Source organism: Borostomias antarcticus, assembly GCF_949987555.1.
Source record: "Borostomias antarcticus genome assembly, chromosome: 16".
NCBI lineage: Eukaryota > Metazoa > Chordata > Actinopteri > Stomiiformes > Stomiidae > Borostomias > Borostomias antarcticus.
In genome coordinates this window covers 2,021,669-2,039,168 of record NC_140249.1, presented here as the reverse complement: position 1 = coordinate 2,039,168, position 17,500 = coordinate 2,021,669, and the positions used below count along the sequence as shown (strand labels likewise).

At 49.7% G+C, this 17,500-nt stretch overlaps 3 protein-coding genes across 3 annotated transcripts in view; 2 read left to right on the top strand and 1 right to left on the bottom strand.

Annotated features, from left to right (window-relative positions):
- LOC311319451 (uncharacterized protein) overlaps window positions 1-2,934 on the top strand; it is a gene marked incomplete at both ends in the record, with an annotated part of 22,071 nt that extends 19,137 nt beyond the window's left edge. Inside the window, 2 exons of the mRNA XM_084451012.1 lie at window positions 1-65; window positions 233-2,934. The exon at window positions 1-65 is cut by the window's left edge and continues 550 nt beyond it. Of these exons, the coding sequence (XP_084307138.1) occupies window positions 1-65; window positions 233-2,934 (2,767 nt within the window). The remainder of the gene's footprint in view (window positions 66-232) is intronic.
- Window positions 2,935-7,128: 4,194 nt separating this feature from the next.
- Window positions 7,129-12,931, bottom strand: slc25a51b (solute carrier family 25 member 51b). Its single transcript, XM_084450670.1, has 2 exons — window positions 12,828-12,931; window positions 7,129-9,484 (listed from the first exon to the last, which is right to left on the bottom strand). The coding sequence occupies exon 2, from the start codon at window positions 9,409-9,411 to the stop codon at window positions 8,461-8,463; it is 951 nt and encodes a 316-aa protein (XP_084306796.1). The 5' UTR covers window positions 9,412-9,484; window positions 12,828-12,931; the 3' UTR covers window positions 7,129-8,460.
- Window positions 12,932-14,975: 2,044 nt separating this feature from the next.
- Window positions 14,976-17,500, top strand: part of ints10 (integrator complex subunit 10) — a 12,687-nt gene continuing 10,162 nt past the window's right edge. The window contains exons 1-5 of the mRNA XM_084450658.1: window positions 14,976-15,366; window positions 16,370-16,437; window positions 16,546-16,649; window positions 16,798-16,937; window positions 17,071-17,152. Coding sequence (XP_084306784.1) covers window positions 15,238-15,366; window positions 16,370-16,437; window positions 16,546-16,649; window positions 16,798-16,937; window positions 17,071-17,152 — 523 coding nt within the window. The 5' untranslated portion in view covers window positions 14,976-15,237. The remainder of the gene's footprint in view (window positions 15,367-16,369; window positions 16,438-16,545; window positions 16,650-16,797; window positions 16,938-17,070; window positions 17,153-17,500) is intronic.

Genomic DNA, 17,500 nt, shown 5'->3' with positions numbered 1-17,500 from the left:
CGAGTCCGAGGACGAGTTCTTTGACGCACAGGAGAGGTTCACCCCCCCAGTCCCAGATATCACAGGTTGGTTTGTCCCGCGGCTACTGCGTCCCTTTTGTTGTCCGTGTGTCTTTAAAGGGATAGTTCACCCAAAACGCGGCAGGTGTGCTCCTGTCAAATTTCAACACTTTCTCTTTTTTTTATCCCTCTCTCCCTCTCTTTCTCTCTCTGTCTCTCTCTCACTCTCCCAGACACCGTCTCGGACGCGTCAGACAGGAGACACCTGAATCGTCTGAGCCTGACGGGGAACGGCCTTCCCTCCGTCCCCGAGAGCGAGCCTTCCTCCCCCCTCTCCCGGAGACCCCGCCCCCCCGACCAGAAGACGGAGCGGGAGGCCCCTAAAGTCCCCCCGCCCCCCAGCCCGCTAACCCTGCCCCCCAAGAGGGCCGAGGCCAAGCCAGCCAGACCCCCGCCGCCCCTGCCCCCCAAGCCTCCGTTGCCCCCCAAGCCTCAGATCGTGCCCCCCCGGTCTCCCCAGAACCACGGGGGTCCGTACGCCCACTGCAACGGCGACTCGTCCGGGCGCCTCTCCTCGGAGCTGCTGGAGATGGAGCCGGACACCATGGAGTTTAAGTCCGTGGCGTCCGGGGCGGGGGGGCTCCCGGCGTCCTCCTCCCTCATCACGGCCGTGCGCCGCAGCCCGCAAGCCCCGCCTCCGCCACCCCCCACGCCGCGGCCCCCCAAGGTCCCGGAGAACAGGCCTGGCGGGCCGGAACTTGGACCTCAACCCGAGAACGGGCCCAAAGCTGAGAACGGACCTAAGCAGGAGAACGGAACTCGTGACGTGCTTCCCGAGGTTGATAGGAAAACCAACGGGGTTTCCCTGCCCAAGGCGGAGGGGCGAGAGGGTGTGAACGGGGGTGCCGGGAAAAGACAGCCGGTTCTCTCCCCTCTTCCCCGCTCGGCCTCCGGAGACCAGTTGACGTTGAGTCTCGCCTTCCTTGCTCCTCTCTCTCCGAAACCCTCTCCCCTACCTTCCCTTCACCCCTTGTCCCTCCCGGCCACCTCCCCTGTCTCGCCCGGGGAGACCCTCGGCTCCACCAGGGGGGTCTTGAAGGAAGGCGCCAGTCCCCCGAACGGCCTCCAACCCTGGGGCACCCGCAACGGGAGCGTCCAGACTGGGCGGAGGGTCTCCCTGAGCCACGAGTCTCTCTCGCCCAAGAGCACGGACCCCCCCGCCTGTATGACCACGTCCCTCACCTGCCCCTCCTCTTCCTCCTCCTCCTCCAAGGCGGAGGGCCGGGAGCCGGGGAGGTCGGGGTCCGGGTCGGACCTGAGGGTCAGCTCCTCCAGCCTGGGGGGCCGGCTCCCGGCCTCGGCCCTGCGGGGGCGGATCCAGTCCCTGCCGTGGTACATGACCCGCTCCCAGGAGATCCTGGGCACCCTGGACTACCCGTCGTCCAGCTCGCTCAACGGCGGGGACACGTCCGGGTTCGGGTCGGGCTTGTCCGCCCTCTCGGCCAGCGGGGCCTCGGACTCGGGCAAGGCGGCGCCGGCGGCCAGGGAGACGGAGCCCGCGGCGAGCCGGCCGCAGGAGAAAGGAAAGGCGTTGGAGGACGGCGCCGAGGTCGTCATAGCCACCATCAGAGAGGCCCAGGAGGTGACGCCGCGTGTGAAAGAGGCCAACGGGACGGCTCGCGGCCTCGCCGCCGCCGCCCTCTCGTCAGAACCCTACGGGTTTCTGGGCTCCTGTAAGTCGGAGCAACCGCAGTCGCGGCCCCACTCCGAGGTCGGGCCCCACTCCGAGCTCCACCCCCCGTGTCCCTCGCCGACGGAAGGCGCGCCCCCTCCCCCGGCCCACCGCGAGGCCTGCGGCTGCCGCACCGTGTACGCCAACTGCTTCAGCGGCGACGGCGAGGACGGCTGCGGCTTCGACGAGGAGCTCACCATCTACGAGTTCTCCCGCCGCGCCCGGCCCCCCAAGCCCGCCTCCGGCTCCGCCTCCCCCTCCCCCAACATCCTGTCGCTGCTGAGGGACACGCCGCGCCCCCTCTCCACCCTCTCCGCCGCCTCGTCCGAGCTCAGCCCGCTCCTCTCCCGGCCCGTCTCCCCCGACCCCGCCCCTGCCGCCGGCCCGCTGCGCTCCCTGGCCAACCGGCGCTACGGCGGCGGCGGGCTGAAGGGCGGCTTCGCCTCGCTGCGGCAGGACATCGACCAGCTCCGGCTGGTTCTGGAGAGGGGCACCGCCGACCCTCCCCCACCTTCATCATCATCATCATCATCATCGGAGCCCACCAAGACGGACGCGCAGCGGGACGGGGGGCCGCTCGAAAAGGGACCCGGTCCGTCCGATCGGCTCCAGGTGGTGGAGTCGGCCCCGTGCTGCGGAGGGGGGCGGGGCGCGCCCCTGAGCGAGGGCGAGCGGGCGCTGCTGCAGGCGGAGGCGCGGCGGCTGGCGTCGGGCTGTCAGAGGGCGACGCGCGTGGGCTGGGCCCCCGACGAGGCCCTCCGCTCGCTGGCCAACAGCTTCGGCGCGCTGGTGCAGCTCTCGGCCGCCTGCCTGAGGACGGGCCCCTGCCCCGGCTGCCACGCCTGCCGCTTCCACCGGGGGGCGCCGGGCCTCGCCGCGGAGAGAGATGACGGCGACGGCGACGATGACGGACAAGAGGAGGCTCTGGAGAAGCTGAAGGAGATCGTGGGGCTTTACCAGGAGTTCGTGGGAGCGGTGGAGACGGCGGGCGCGGCGGTCGGGGCCGGCGGCGGAGGAGGAGGAGGAGGAGGGGGAGGGGGAGGGGCAGGGGCCGGGCGGGGCCAGGGGGAGGGCGAGGGGGTGCGGCTGCTGGCTAAGCGCTGCACGGTGCTCATCTCGTCGGTCTTCGCCCTCACGCAGCTGTTTCGGACCCGCTCGCCGGACGCCGCCGCCCCGCCGGGTCACACACCTCTCAACTTCTGACCTCTGAACCCTTTTAACCCCGCCCTCCTCGCCGTAACCACGGCGACGTGCTGGGGGGGATGGGGGGGCGGGGACCTTGAGAACAGAAGGGAGAAGCAGGAAGTAAGGGCTGTTGGATGTGGAGACTTCCTTAGCACAGAGGGATGTGGTGTGTGGCCCCTACGTATGAAACACACACTTGTGCCATGCACCGCACTGCACTCAGACACAGATACAGGCAACACACACACACACACACACACACACACACACACACACACACACACACACACACACACACACACACACACGCACACTAAAAGGAAGAGAGGAGCTCCTTCCACGTTGATTGACTGCCATTGTCAGGCTTCCCATGACTCTTCAGGACTATGCATTTGTACATAGGATTTTTATAAGTATCTTATAACTCTCTTATTTTATGATACTAGTATGTTAGTATGTGTATGTATGTACGTATGGATTGTATGTATTTATGTATTTATTTTTACAATGTTTGCACACCGTGGTCTGTGACGTACAGGTCCTGGGTGGAAGGCCCTGGACGCTTTCTTTCCTGTTTCTTTTCCTGGTTTGTCATGTGATTTTCTACCTCCCTTCCTATTGGCTGGTCTTGGCTGAAGAAATAAAACAGTATTCTTTTGCTGCTTTTTAGCATTAAAAGTGCAGTCTGTAAATGTTTATTTTTCACAATGACAAGCAGAAGTACTACGAACGGATTCAGACAAGAAGAAAAACATTTATTCGGAAAGAAACACAGTTTATAAGCAGGTACAGGAGCATCACTTTTTTTATTTAACCAACTGTGAACGTTTCAGATTGCACCTTTTAAATGAGTGAAAACAAGCCTCTGTTGACTGTTAACCTATTTGTATCTGTTGGTTTCACAGCTTCTCGACTGACTTCTTGTGTATGCTTGTACTGAGAAACCCCTCAATAACCCCTTATGTTAACGCAGTAACGTACAAAGAATTCCAAAGTAAGCACCATGTTTTTAGGGGTGGGCGGGGACAAGGGGAGGAGAGGACTCCATTTTGATGTGGTAAAACATTCTTTTTAGACAACCTAGGCACAACAATAACTGTGACTTCAACTTCCTCTAGATGTAGCAAATGATCCAAAGTCATGTAACACGAACGGAGAGACGGAGACATCTCAGAACTAGTCCCAACCTCCTGGCCATCTGGTAAAAAGGCAGACTGACTGATGTCACTGACTGATTGGGCTTGAAACACAGGTGTAGAAATGTGTGTATATATATATATATATATATATATATATATATATATATATATATATATATATATATATATATATATATATATATATATATATATATATGTGTGTCTGCTTTCATCTGATTTGAGCTCCACCTTAGTTTATGGCTATGCAAACCTAGAGTGACCACCTCTCTTTCCCACATATCATTTGGGTATTCTCTCTATTGCCATCTTATATTGTGTCAACATTAAAAAACTTGACATATGTTTTCTAGTCAGTGTTACTGAGAACACGGAGAGCTTCCCAATGAGATGAATGACCTCTTGTGTTTGGGTCCTGAGGTATCTGGATTAAAGCTGCATTCAGGATCGCAACATTTGTTCAACAAGGTTGCCTAGCAATGATGCAACATAATTCAACGAGTGTCAAACGTTTTTCCAACTGTGTTGCCGTGAATACAGAATCATGTGACTGAAAACTGTTTGTTCTGCCTTTGGTCAGACAGGAGAATTAATACTTTGCTGTCATTTATTCCTCGTGTTGAAGCTGAGGGCCGAACCTCCCCCACGCAGCCTGGTATCTAGGTAGCATCAAACCATCAACCAACTGGATGTCTGACCGTATTTATAAGAACCTTATGAGTTCTTACTAACAGGCTGCCATCCTTGCGATCTCATGATCATCTTATTATACCATGAGGGGGAGGGGCTTATCCCTGAAAACAACTATGGGATGATGTCATATCACGCTCCTGGAGCAAGGACCTGATTAGAGGAGGAGGAGGAGGAGGAGGAGGAGGAGGAGGAGGAGGAGGAGGAGGAGGAGGAGGAGGAGGAGGAGGAGGAGGCCACACTAACGTTTTTACATCTTCCAACTGATGGAGTGTCCTTCCAGTTATATCCAGTTATAACTGGTGTAACATTACGGCATTAAGAAGTCATCCTGGAGACCACCATTTTGTTTTGATGGCCCCCCTGTTGATGGTCTATAGATATCCCGCAGCTCATTTGAGCATCTGTGGATCATCTATTGGGAAATATTACCAGGGCCTGTATGGTAGTAACTTTGTAGCACTGTCTGTCTACCAATTGTAGGCTACATTGCCCTGAGCCACTACAGAGTGTTGGCTGGCTGTGTGTGGTGGTGTGGTAGACAGCTGGCTGTGTGTGGTGGTGTGGTAGACAGCTGACTGTGTGTGGTGGTGTGGTAGACAGGTTAACCACTGCAGGGCGTTGGCTGTGTGTGGTGGTGTGGTAGACAGCTGACTGTGTGGTGGTGTGGTAGACAGGTAATTCACTGCAGAGCGTTGGCTGTGTGTGGTAGACAGCTGACTATGTGTGGTGGTGTGGTAGACAGGTAAACCACTGCGGAGTCCGATCCAAATGTTTCCTCTGCCTCTTGTAGCAACACTGATTTCATTAGCGAGATACTTCCTGTAGGTTCCCTGGGACAATCATGTAACCACTTCCCCATACCCACCTTCAACCACATTGATATCAATTAAAGTATTATTTGGAAATCAAATGTGACGTGTGGATCTCGTATTTTGAATGTTTGGACCTATAACTGACTGTCTTCAAGGGTGATTACTCACCTGTATTTGTCGTGGTGGTGGTGGGGCAACTCATTTGACCTGTCATTGAACTCTGGGGTAAATATTTGAGGAGCAGCTAGTTAGCAGCAGAGATGAATGGGCCTGATCCAGATATTGACCAACTTTCACTGCTTCATTGTGAGTCATTGCTCTCTCACAGGGTCATGTGTAGACCTACGAGAGCTTCTCACAATAAGATCAGATGAATTTTAATAATCCCCGGGGGGGAATTTGGGCATTTCAGCAGTGAATGTATAGCATAGGTTAGAGAGTAGAGTAGGTAACATATACATAATAGAGCACAGGAAATATATACATACAGTATGCATAAAATATAGGATACATACATACAGTCTGTATAAATATGTATAATGCGTACTTATATACATGCACACACGTCAGATCGCCCTTAATCTTTTCATTATCTTGAGTCTGACTGGACTGTGACCCTGACTCGGCCTGGGCCAGACACACAGCCAGACACACATCTGCCCTGGGTCAGTCTAACACCAGTCACTCTCATTCATTGGCACTGGGCTAAATGCCAAACAAGCCTGTAATTGGAATCACAATGTGGTCATACAGGATGTGTGTGTGTCATTGTTCTCGGGGGAACTTGTGAGTTATATAATTAGTGCTGGGATGTGTGGTGATTCATCAATGCAATATGCAGGGCTTGTTTGAATGTTTGGGCGAGAGAGAGAGAGAGAACAAGCTAGGTACTGTCGTAAGATGAGTCAGGAGTAGGCCAGAGTAGCCTATTGTCACCGAGATCACAATGTCAACTGACTTACAAATAATGACACACACCTAGTTTAAGAAGAAAGTTGCCTTTATAAAACATACGGGTGCCTTCTTACAAATATATACACGATCAGCAAGTCATTAATTACCATCAGCTTTTCATTTCATATCAATAATTATTTTATTTGGAAAAACAGCTACAGAATTTGCCACAAATGGACAAAATAAACCTGTAATGGCCCTTTTAGACATGTTTGTACGCTTATAGAACATTTTATTGGTTAGTGAAATGTCACTATACAGTACATAACACAATTTAGGTGATCTGAAATTGGAAATGCTCAAGCAATAAAAATGACAATATAATTTCAGGATTTTGATCTGTGTCCCATATTACAGAACCTTTCAACCACACATACAGTAGTCTAGTCTAGCGTTAAGGATACAAGAACAAGTAGCATATCTGGGCTGAGGAGGGACAGCGCACACAAATGGTCCGTAAAAGGTTTGACGTGAACGGCTGCAGTAATCTCTCTCTCCATCTTCTGTCATCCACATTCGGTTCCCTCGCTCATTTCCCTACACCCTGCTGAAGCACCCTCCCCCCCTCCCTCCTCCCTCCCCCCCAGACCCGCCTGGCTCTCTCTGGCCTGATCTAATTGCCCTGTGAAGCATGTCTATCTGGCCTGTCATGTCCAGGGGGAGGCGTTGCATGGAGGCTGCCTCTACTCTGCCTCTAGTCAGGCTTGAGATCTGAGCTCATCACGTCAACAGAGGTTACAGACAGAGAGGAGAGCAAGCACACAACAATCACACAACAAGCACACAACAATCACACAACAAGCACACAACATTCACACAACAAGCACACAAGCACACAAGCACACAACAATCACACAACATTCACACAACAATCACACAACAACAATCACACAACAAGCACACAACGGGAGGGAGAGAGCGAGAAAAACAGAGAGAGGGAGGGATGAGAAATGTCTTGATGGAGCAAAATGTGATTGGTGAGACTGAATTGTCTTCGTGCGATTCTTTCAGACACAGCACAGGCACACACAGGCACACACAGGCAGTAAGTACAGTGCGGGAACACGGGAACAGTTGGATTTTCGGATGTTTTTCAGTCCAAAAAGAAGAAACGGGACGGCCTATTGAGTATTACACTTGTTTTACTTACATGTTTAACCAGTGGACACACAGTGGGAAAAACCTTAACAGTGGGCACATGTCCAAACTCCTAACAGACAAGAACACTACAAGAAGCACTTCAGGACTCGCAAGCTAACACACAAATCTGACGAACATTTCAACATTAGTTTGGATTGGCATCGATGAATCATGACATGGTGGATAAAACCTCCCTGATCGAGCTCCTCCCGGGCCTCTGAGCCTATGGATATTCATCTCAAGTCATTCATTGTTCAAGTAAACACTTTCAGGACGAACACTTGCAAACAGTTACACTGCAGAAGGTCTGATCAGTTCACAGAACAAAGAACTGATCGGCAAAAGCAGCTGGCTGATAACCAGTATCCCATCACATGAGGATCAAGGTTAGGGAAATAGAGGTTGAACATATGGATAATCAATAATCTAATTGATGTGATGATAAAAAATAATGAACTAGGGGTGATAGCTTAGTTGTTGCTGAGAAAAGTTGATCATTTTGATGAAAATTCAAAATCCATTCATGAAAATATTTAAAATTCATGGAAATAATGTAAATGCCTCACCGATTTCATCCATTGCGTTTGCTCCCCTAGCATATATCTCTGGCTTGTATTACTGACTGACAATAAGAGTATTTGATTTGGACCCTGGCAAATGTTGTATCTAGGCCTGTGTGTGCGTATTTGCATCCCTTCAATACTGTGACTGGACGCGACGCTACGGCAGCTCGGTGTGGCACTTCTGTCTCGCTGACCGCCGCCTCCCATCAGTAGTGCTTCCTGGTCTCAGATGACCTTGAGCAGCAGCTCGTAGGTGGCGTTGATGATACCCCAGGAGAGCAGCGAGCGGTGGTAGTTGAGGTGCGCCCCCCGGAACAGCTCCGCCACGCTGCCCCCCCTCTCCCGCCACACGGTCAGCAGCACCTCGCCGCACGGACGGAAGGCCCCGCCCACCTGCGACTGGGCGCGCGACTTCGCCACGTTCAGCGGGTAGAACATGATGCCCAGCGCTGCCCCAAGCACGCCGCCGCACACAAAGTCGTTGGCCGTGTGTCCCGCCTGGGTGCTGGCCTCGGGGAGCCGCTCCTTGATGGGCCCGCGCAGCCCGAAGAAGAGCACGTTACTGGGCCCGTTGCGCAGCAGCACCGGCACCAGGCCCCGGTAGCACTCGGCCACGCCGTGCTCACGCAGCAGCGTCCGGAAGGTGTGCGCCGTGTTGTGAAAGCGCCCGTGGTGCCGGTGGTCCTGCAGGAGCGTCTGCACGCGCTCGAACGGCGTCAGGGCCGCCTCGGCCACGCCCGCCAGGGTGGCGGCGACGCTCCGCGTCAACAGCTCGGGCGCGCCGCTCCCCCCCGCGCGCTCCAACAGGACGCGGGAGAAGTCCTCGTACAGGCCGAACATGATGGCCACGGTGGTGGTCTTCTGCAGCAGCGGCGGCAGCAGGCCGCGGTACAGGTTCCGCAGCCCGTCCTTCTGTAGCTGCCGCAGGGCGGCGCCCGCCCGCACGCCGTGCAGCTGCTGGCGGAACAGCACCTTCTGGATGGGGAACGTCAGCACGATGTTGGTGAAGGCCGCCGCCGAGCCGCAGACGTAGTGCTTCCCCCGGGGCCCGAGCCACACCCCCAGGCCGCCGCCGGCCAGCAGGGAGGAGGGGGAGGAGGACCCCACCCCTTTACCCAGGGGGCTCTGGGGCTGTGGCGTCCGAGCCGAATCCGGGTCCATGGTGGTAACGGCCATCGGAGGCTAGACGCCGCCCAGCCTACGCCGACACCATCGCCTCCGCACCACAACCGCTGGAGGGACTCTCACCCTGCAGGAAGAGACGAGAACAAACTGACTTCACAATGACTTCACTTCCTGTGAATGAAGACAGCTAATACACTATATCAGAGGACCAAGATGTCTGTCATCTGGTAATATGACCCAGTCAGAAGTGAGAGTCTCTCATCTGGTAATATGGCCCAGTCAGAAGTGAGACTCTCTCTCTCATCTGGTAATATGGCCCAGTCAGAAGTGAGACTCTCTCTCTCATCTGGTAATATGGCCCAGTCAGAAGTGGCGACCCATTGATCCCGCGGCTAGATTGGGGCGAACTGGGCGGCGCAAATTTACTCATCGCGCCCGGTGTGAACACAGCATTACACCTAAAACAACCCAAATAATATTCTGTTCAGTCAGAAAACTCATATCAACACACTGGAACAAAACATGTGGCCTGCTAAAAGAACTTTCCTTGATTCATTGTAGGCTATATGACAACTATGCAAAAATTGTGACAGATTAATTCCCGGAAGCCAAACCTGCTCACGACACTTGACAACATGATAGGCAAATAATAGGATAAGCAGAGATAGCTACTACGTTGAAAGTGTAACAATGGCATAAGCCCTGCGGGTTCTGCAAAAAGTTAACCATGAACGTTGCACAACCGGTTATGAAAACTTAGCTAGCTTACTCATGCTATTAGTCCAGTTCAACACAATATAACCATTGCAAGAGATTGAGAAAGATGAGCATAAAAGCTCTATGTAGCATTTTCTCTGGAGAGCCAGCCAGGTCTATCTTTTTATTGCTGCCTGCCTTGGTTGAGACCGGGCCAACTCGGTTCACCAACCTGCTGACAAGAGTCATTACATAACACGTATGGTCTAATGTGCATGGGTTCAGGAGTGTCTGTGGGTGGGAGGGTGTTATGGTCTAATGTGCATGGGTTCAGGAGTGTGTGGGTGGGAGAGTGTTATGGTCTAATGTGCATGGGTTCAGGAGTGTGTGTGGGTGGGAGGGTGTTATGGTCTAATGTGCATGGGTTCAGGAGTGTGTGGGTGGGAGAGTGTTATGGTCTAATGTGCATGGGTTCAGGAGTGTGTGGGTGGGAGAGTGTTATGGTCTAATGTGCATGGGTTCAGGAGTGTGTGTGGGTGGGAGGGTGTTATGGTCTAATGTGCATGGGTTCAGGAGTGTGTGTGGGTGGGAGAGTGTTATGGTCTAATGTGCATGGGGGTTCAGGAGTGTGTGTGGGTGGGAGAGTGTTATGGTCTAATGTGCATGGGTTCAGGAGTGTGTGGGTGGGAGGGTGTGATGGTCTAATGTGCATGGGTTCAGGAGTGTGTGGGTGGGAGGGTGTGATGGTCTAATGTGCATGGGTTCAGGAGTGTGTGGGTGGGAGGGTGTGATGGTCTAATGTGCATGGGTTCAGGAGAGTGTGGGTGGGAGGGTGTGATGGTCTAATGTGCATGGGTTCAGGAGTGTGTGGGTGGGAGAGTGTTATGGTCTAATGTGCATGGGTTCAGGAGTGTGTGGGTGTGAGGGTGTTATGGTCTAATGTGCATGGGTTCAGGAGTGTGTGGGTGGGAGGGTGTTATGGTCTAATGTGCATGGGTTCAGGAGAGTGTGGGTGGGAGGGTGTGATGGTCTAATGTGCATGGGTTCAGGAGTGTGTGGGTGGGAGGGTGTTATGGTCTAATGTGCATGGGTTCAGGAGTGTGTGTGGGGGTGAGGGTGTTATGGTCTAATGTGCATGGGTTCAGGAGTGTCTGTGGGTGGGAGGGTGTTATGGTCTAATGTGCATGGGTTCAGGAGTGTGTGGGTGGGAGGGTGTTATGGTCTAATGTGCATGGGTTCAGGAGTGTGTGGGTGGGAGGGTGTTATGGTCTAATGTGCATGGGTTCAGGAGTGTGTGGGTGTGAGAGTGAGACAGAGAGGGAGGCTGTCTGCTTGTCAGAACAGCTTGTCCAGCTTGCAGGTACAGAGGCCTCCAGGAAAGAAAAGGGCATCTTCAAAGATGTATGAGAAGGCCCTGTACTGTAGAGTGGGACCAGTCTTTCCACTTCACAGTAAGGAGGGTATCGAACACTATTCTATTAGTAACAGCAGAAACAGACAAATGGGGCCTTGCACTCTAAACTGCATTATAACAAGAGTTATTAAGGGTTAACGCCTGAACCAAGTGTTTTGTATATTTAAAGCGTTTCCTAAATATAGATGGAACAGCTGGAGACCCTTACTGCAGGGTCATCAGAGGTCACAGACCCTTCACAGTCACAGAAATGCTTCCTTTGAGTCAGTGATCTGGGTCAGGGTCAGGTTCCCCACCCTGTCTGGTGGCAGTGAACTGTCTGTGACAAGGACGAATATGAAGCACTGGACATGCACTGAACATAGCTTGCTTGCTAGCTCTTTTTTGGACAGGAACGCCTATGCTAGCTAGTAGCTAGTGCTAATGTTAGCATGCTACTGTAGCATGCTTAGCACTGTCATTCATATCTACAGGGAAACCACTAGCATTGGAGCTAGCTGGCTATTTGTAATGCAGCAAATAGTTTGTGATGTTTCCCTTTTTGGGACATAGAAAGGTGTATTCTGCTGCTGGTTAGCTAGCTGGCTAACTCATCTACAGTAGCTAGCTGGCTAACTCATCTACAGTAGCTAGCTGGCTAACTCATCTACAGTAGCTAGCTGGCTAACTCATCCACAGTAGCTAGCTGGCTAACCCATCTACAGTAGCTAGCTGGCTAACTCATCCACAGTAGCTAGCTGGCTAACTCATCTACAGTAGCTAGCTGGCTAACTCATCTACAGTAGCTAGCTGGCTAACTCATCTACAGTAGCTAGCTGCCCAGATAGGTCGTGGCCCGCTCTCTATTAAGTCAATTGTACAATATCTCTTTTAAATCAATCAATACGGTGGCAGCTTGCAAGTTAATGACATTAAGTTACCCAAACCTGATCAAACAGTTGAGCTGTAGCTCCGACCAGGGCTAAATGTCACAGATAGACAGCTATGCTATTATGCTAAGCTAATGCTATTATGCTAAGCTAATGCTATTATGCTAAGCTAATGCTATTATGCTAAGCTAATGCTATTATGCTTAGCTAATGCTATTATGCTAAGCTAATGCTATTATGCTAAGCTAATGCTATTATGCTAAGCTAATGCTATTATGCTAAGCTAATGCTATTATGCTAAGCTAATGCTATTGTGCTAAGCTAATGCTATTATGCTAAGCTAATGTTAGCAGTGTCAAAGCGGCCGTTAGACTGGATGCCATGGTTGCACTGTCTCTCTGCTAACGGCTGCACCCCGTTAGCTCGCTAGCAGGTCGGACATGATAAAGACCCGTGAGTTTCTGGGTATATGGTGGAAGTGTACTTGCCGTTTACCACAAACGTTGTCTAGTGACTTGCCACGAAGTATCTTAGTTTAGTCTCAGTCATTGGTAACGGGCGGAAGATGTGAGGTTGACTCCTGCTGTCGTCGCTACCGTAGCACGTGACCGCGGCTCAGCCAATGAGGACAAGCGTACCGCAGCACGTGACCGCGGCTCAGCCAATGAGGACGCGCGCGTGTCTTTGCTGTCTGTAGTTTTTTCCACTAATCTGCATCATGTAAGGATAGAATTCAATGCAAAACAAATGACTTGATTATGTCTAGAGAATGTTTTGTTTGGTTTCATTAAAGATATTGGCAGTAAAACCAAAGAATATTATATTATTAACCTAATAGTTCTTTTAGCAAAATTTCACATTCACAAATCCAAATTTATTAACTCTAAACCCCTGTTCAAAATTCTAGAAAATGAAACCAAACAATACATAAAGACTATTTTTTTCTCCAATAATAAGAAGGCTACGAAGACAGTGAGTTTGTGCACCTTCTTTGATTTGTTTGTGTGAAAGGCTTGATATATGTACCCTGGCTCTTGTATTATTTTTTAATTTGTTTTATTTCATTCTTTGTATTGATTGATTGTTGCTAATTTGTATTGTTTTGTACTGTACATTTTGTACTGTTTTGTACCTTGATTAATAAAGATTTATAAAAAAACTAAACAAAACAAAAAACAAAAAAAACAAATGACTTGATATTGATTTGTCAAATCTAATCATAATACAATCGATCTGTTCTTCTTCCCGTGTTCACAATACATGTTCTCCGTACAGGTGACTGATTGAATGAGAGGTTGATGAAACAGGTTGTTAAAAAGAGGTTGTTGGTTTTGGGATGGGGTGTCTTTTCAAGTTCAAGTTCAACACATACATATATATTGGATTTTTTTTTTTAAATCATACGAGCATGAGTGAAAAGAAGAGAAACAAAACAAAAAGATAAATCAACTATTACAATGAGAATATATACATGGTGACTAATACAAAATATCATTAAACTATTAGAGTTAGAATACAGTGGTTCTGTATAAAGATATACAGCACTTGAATATAAATGAAATCAATGACATTAGAATAGACATATTAGTGATCATTCAAAAGCCGCACAACACTGGGGTAATAGCCATCTCGTGAACTGCTAACCGCTCTTATGGACGTCTTCCAGAGGGTACAAATAGCATACATAAATAAATAAAATACCAATGTTATGTAAGGCAGAGTGAGGACAAACATTTCATTGTATTCCTAAAACACATGATAATAAAGTTGAAATTGAACTTAGACAGATCGTTTAGCCCGGCTATTCAAAACCTGTGATATGGATGGATTGAACTGTAACGTCATGTATTGCCACCTCATCCTAAAAAGAAGAGTAGCTTTCATGAGTACGGGTCTATAAACTGACCCATTTTTATTCCTCTCTATTCATTTAGTCCCCATCCTCCTTTATACTGTATTTTGTATGTCGCCATACTGTATTGTATTCTTAATTGTATCGTATGTATATAGTACTATAATGTACGCTCTATTCTATTTTGATTTGTAATTATATTGTGTCTCACAACTCATTGTGAGTGGTCCTTAACTTTTTATTATTGCACTTTTGTACTAATGTGATGGAAATGTCTGTTAAGGAGTGACACAAAAATAAAGATTATCTCTCATTATCTCTCTGTATTCGATTGAGCGCCTACTCCATGGATGTATGGACTACTACTCCCATGTATTTTGCGATTATCCATGGTATTTTGCATGGAGGTATAATATGGTATTTTGCATGGAGGTATAATATGGTATTTTGCATTGAGGTATAATATGGTATTTTGCATGGAGGTATAATATGGTATTTTGCATGGAGGTATAATATGGTATTTTGCATGGAGGTATAATATGGTATTTTGCATGGAGGTATAATATGGTATTTTGCATGGAGGTATAATATGGTATTTTGCATGGAGGTATAATATGGTATTTTGCATGGAGGTATAATATGGTATTTTGCCATTAGTTCGCTAGGTGGCAGCATTGTATTGAAAAAGAGCCAAGACATTTTTTTGTGAAGAAATAACGTGGTGACGTCAGAGATATGCGACTAGTTAATGGTGTCATCAAAAGATTCGCAGTTGTTGAGCGGGACTATAAACAAATGATAGCACAAATAATCAATGTATTATATTCACGATTGATTTATCCCAGTCGAAGAGATATACACAACCGTTATCCTGTTATATATTATACGTTACAACCTAAATTCAAGTGTGTGGTGGTGATCTGACAGAAGAATCGAGATAGATGGATAGATGATGATGATATGCATCTTCCTGGCTGAGTAGATTGACTTCTATCTAGTTATTAACCTGTTTTATCGTCTCTGACCTCTACGACAATTGATCTAAAATGTCAGCCCAAAAAGATTGCGAGTTCCTTGTGAAAAGGGCTCGGGAACTAGTCCCCGAGGACCCGTATGCAGCCAAGGCTTGGCTGATCACCGCCAGGACCCTGTACCCCACTGACCTCAACATCCAGGTAACAGACCCTGTACCCCACTGACCTCAACATCCAGGTAACAGACCCTGTACCCCACTGACCTCAACATCCAGGTAACAGACCCTGTACCCCACTGACCTCAACATCCAGGTAACAGACCCTGTACCCCACTGACCTCAACATCCAGGTAACAGACCCTGTGTGACGTGACCTCAACATCCAGGTAACAGACCATGTGTGACCTGACCTCAACATCCAGGTAACAGACCCTGTGTGACGTGACCTCAACATCCAGGTAACAGACCATGTGTGACGTGACCTCAACATCCAGGTAACAGACCATGTGTGACCTGACCTCAACATCCAGGTAACAGACCATGTGTGACCTGACCTCAACATCCAGGTAACAGACCATGTGTGACCTGACCTCAACATCCAGGTAACAGACCATGTGTGACGTGACCTCAACATCCAGGTAACAGACCATGTGTGACCTGACCTCAACATCCAGGTAACAAACCATGTGTGACCTGACCTCAACATCCAGGTAACAAACCATGTGTGACCTGACCTCAACATCCAGGTAACAGACCATGTGTGACCTGAACACATCGGGTAACTCACATTCTAGCTGGGTAACCGTGTGACTGAAACTCAATTATAGGCTAACTCCCCACTGAGCAAAGACACGTCTAAAAGACGTCTTTTAGATGTCTTTTTCGTCTTTTTCGGACGTCCAAAGACATCCAATTAGGAGCCATAATGAAAGTTTTTTTTAGACGTTCAGATATTGAACCTGTTCTGCACGTCCACAGACGTCTTAGAGGGGTCCAAGCCAGACGTTTGAATATTGAGGGGTCCAGCAGACGTACAAATGGGGTTCTGGACCGACGGACGTTATTAAGACATGATCTGAACGTCTCCCTGACGTTGTGTGTTTGCTGGGTCAGGAAGAGATTCTTTCCCCAAACAGTCCGGCACCTGAATGACTAATGTATTGACTATATGGAATGTGCGTTCACGTTGTTGTTTTGCTTTTCAGTACGAGATGTACACTATTGAGCGAAACGCGGAGAAGACGGCCTCAGCCGGCAGACTGCTGTATGACATGTGAGTGGATGTGGAGTTTGTGCACCTGGCCCAGCCTGTCACACGCCCTGTATGGCTCACATTGTTTGTGTACAGTTTGGTTCATCCTGTCATCTTCACGTTTCTCAGGTTCATCAATTTCCCCGACCAGCCCATAGTCTGGCGTGAGATCAGCGTCATCACAGCAGCCCTGCGGAGCGATTGTCAGGACAAACATGCACAGTTCCTACGAGGTGAGGACTGTGTGTGTGTGTGTGTGTGTGTGTGTGTGTCAATCAGACCAACCCAAGCATTTCTGTAGTGATAAGTAACGGGGGCATAGCTCTCGAGAAGGTTATACATTGTTTATAATGACGTGTGTGTTGCGTGCCCTCTGTGTAGGTCTCTTCGAGACCCTGCCAGGCCGTGTGCAGTGTGACATGCTCCTGAAGGCCACAGAGCAGTGTTTCAACACCCTGGAGAAGGCCGAGATGCTTCTGCTGCTGCTGAAGCGCTTTCCTGAGTCTGTGGTCGAGCACGGGGTACTTCACCACCTCACCACTGAACCGCATGCACTAGAAACCCCTCACGTTTCCATGTCTATGTTCGCACCTCTCATCTTTATGTATCCACAACCAGGAAGTGTTCACATGCACCCTTCTGCTGCTTCCCCAGGTCGGCCTGGGAGACTCTCTGCTGGAGGCGGAGACTTCAGAGAACTTGGACACGCCTGTCAACTGCTTCAGGAAGCTGTTCGGTTAGTGCACAAGACCAGTCACATCAATACACTGACATCGGCACATTTATTTCTTTTAATGCCCCTCACTCCTGGAATGCCCTCCAACGCTTTTTAAAACTAGACTCAATGCCATCATTTTTAAAGTTCAAGTCCATGATTTTGCACCATTGTACATCTGTCTGTAACTGTTTTAGTATATCTTAACATTTTTACTATTTTTATATTGAGTTTATCCATTTGAGTTACTGTTTTATATACCTTCCTGTGTGTCCGTCCCTTTTTTGTTGTTGTTGTTGTTGTTTATGTATTGTTCGCTCGTCGTCACTGTAAATGAGGGCAACCTCAGTGCCTCTCGCGCATAAATAA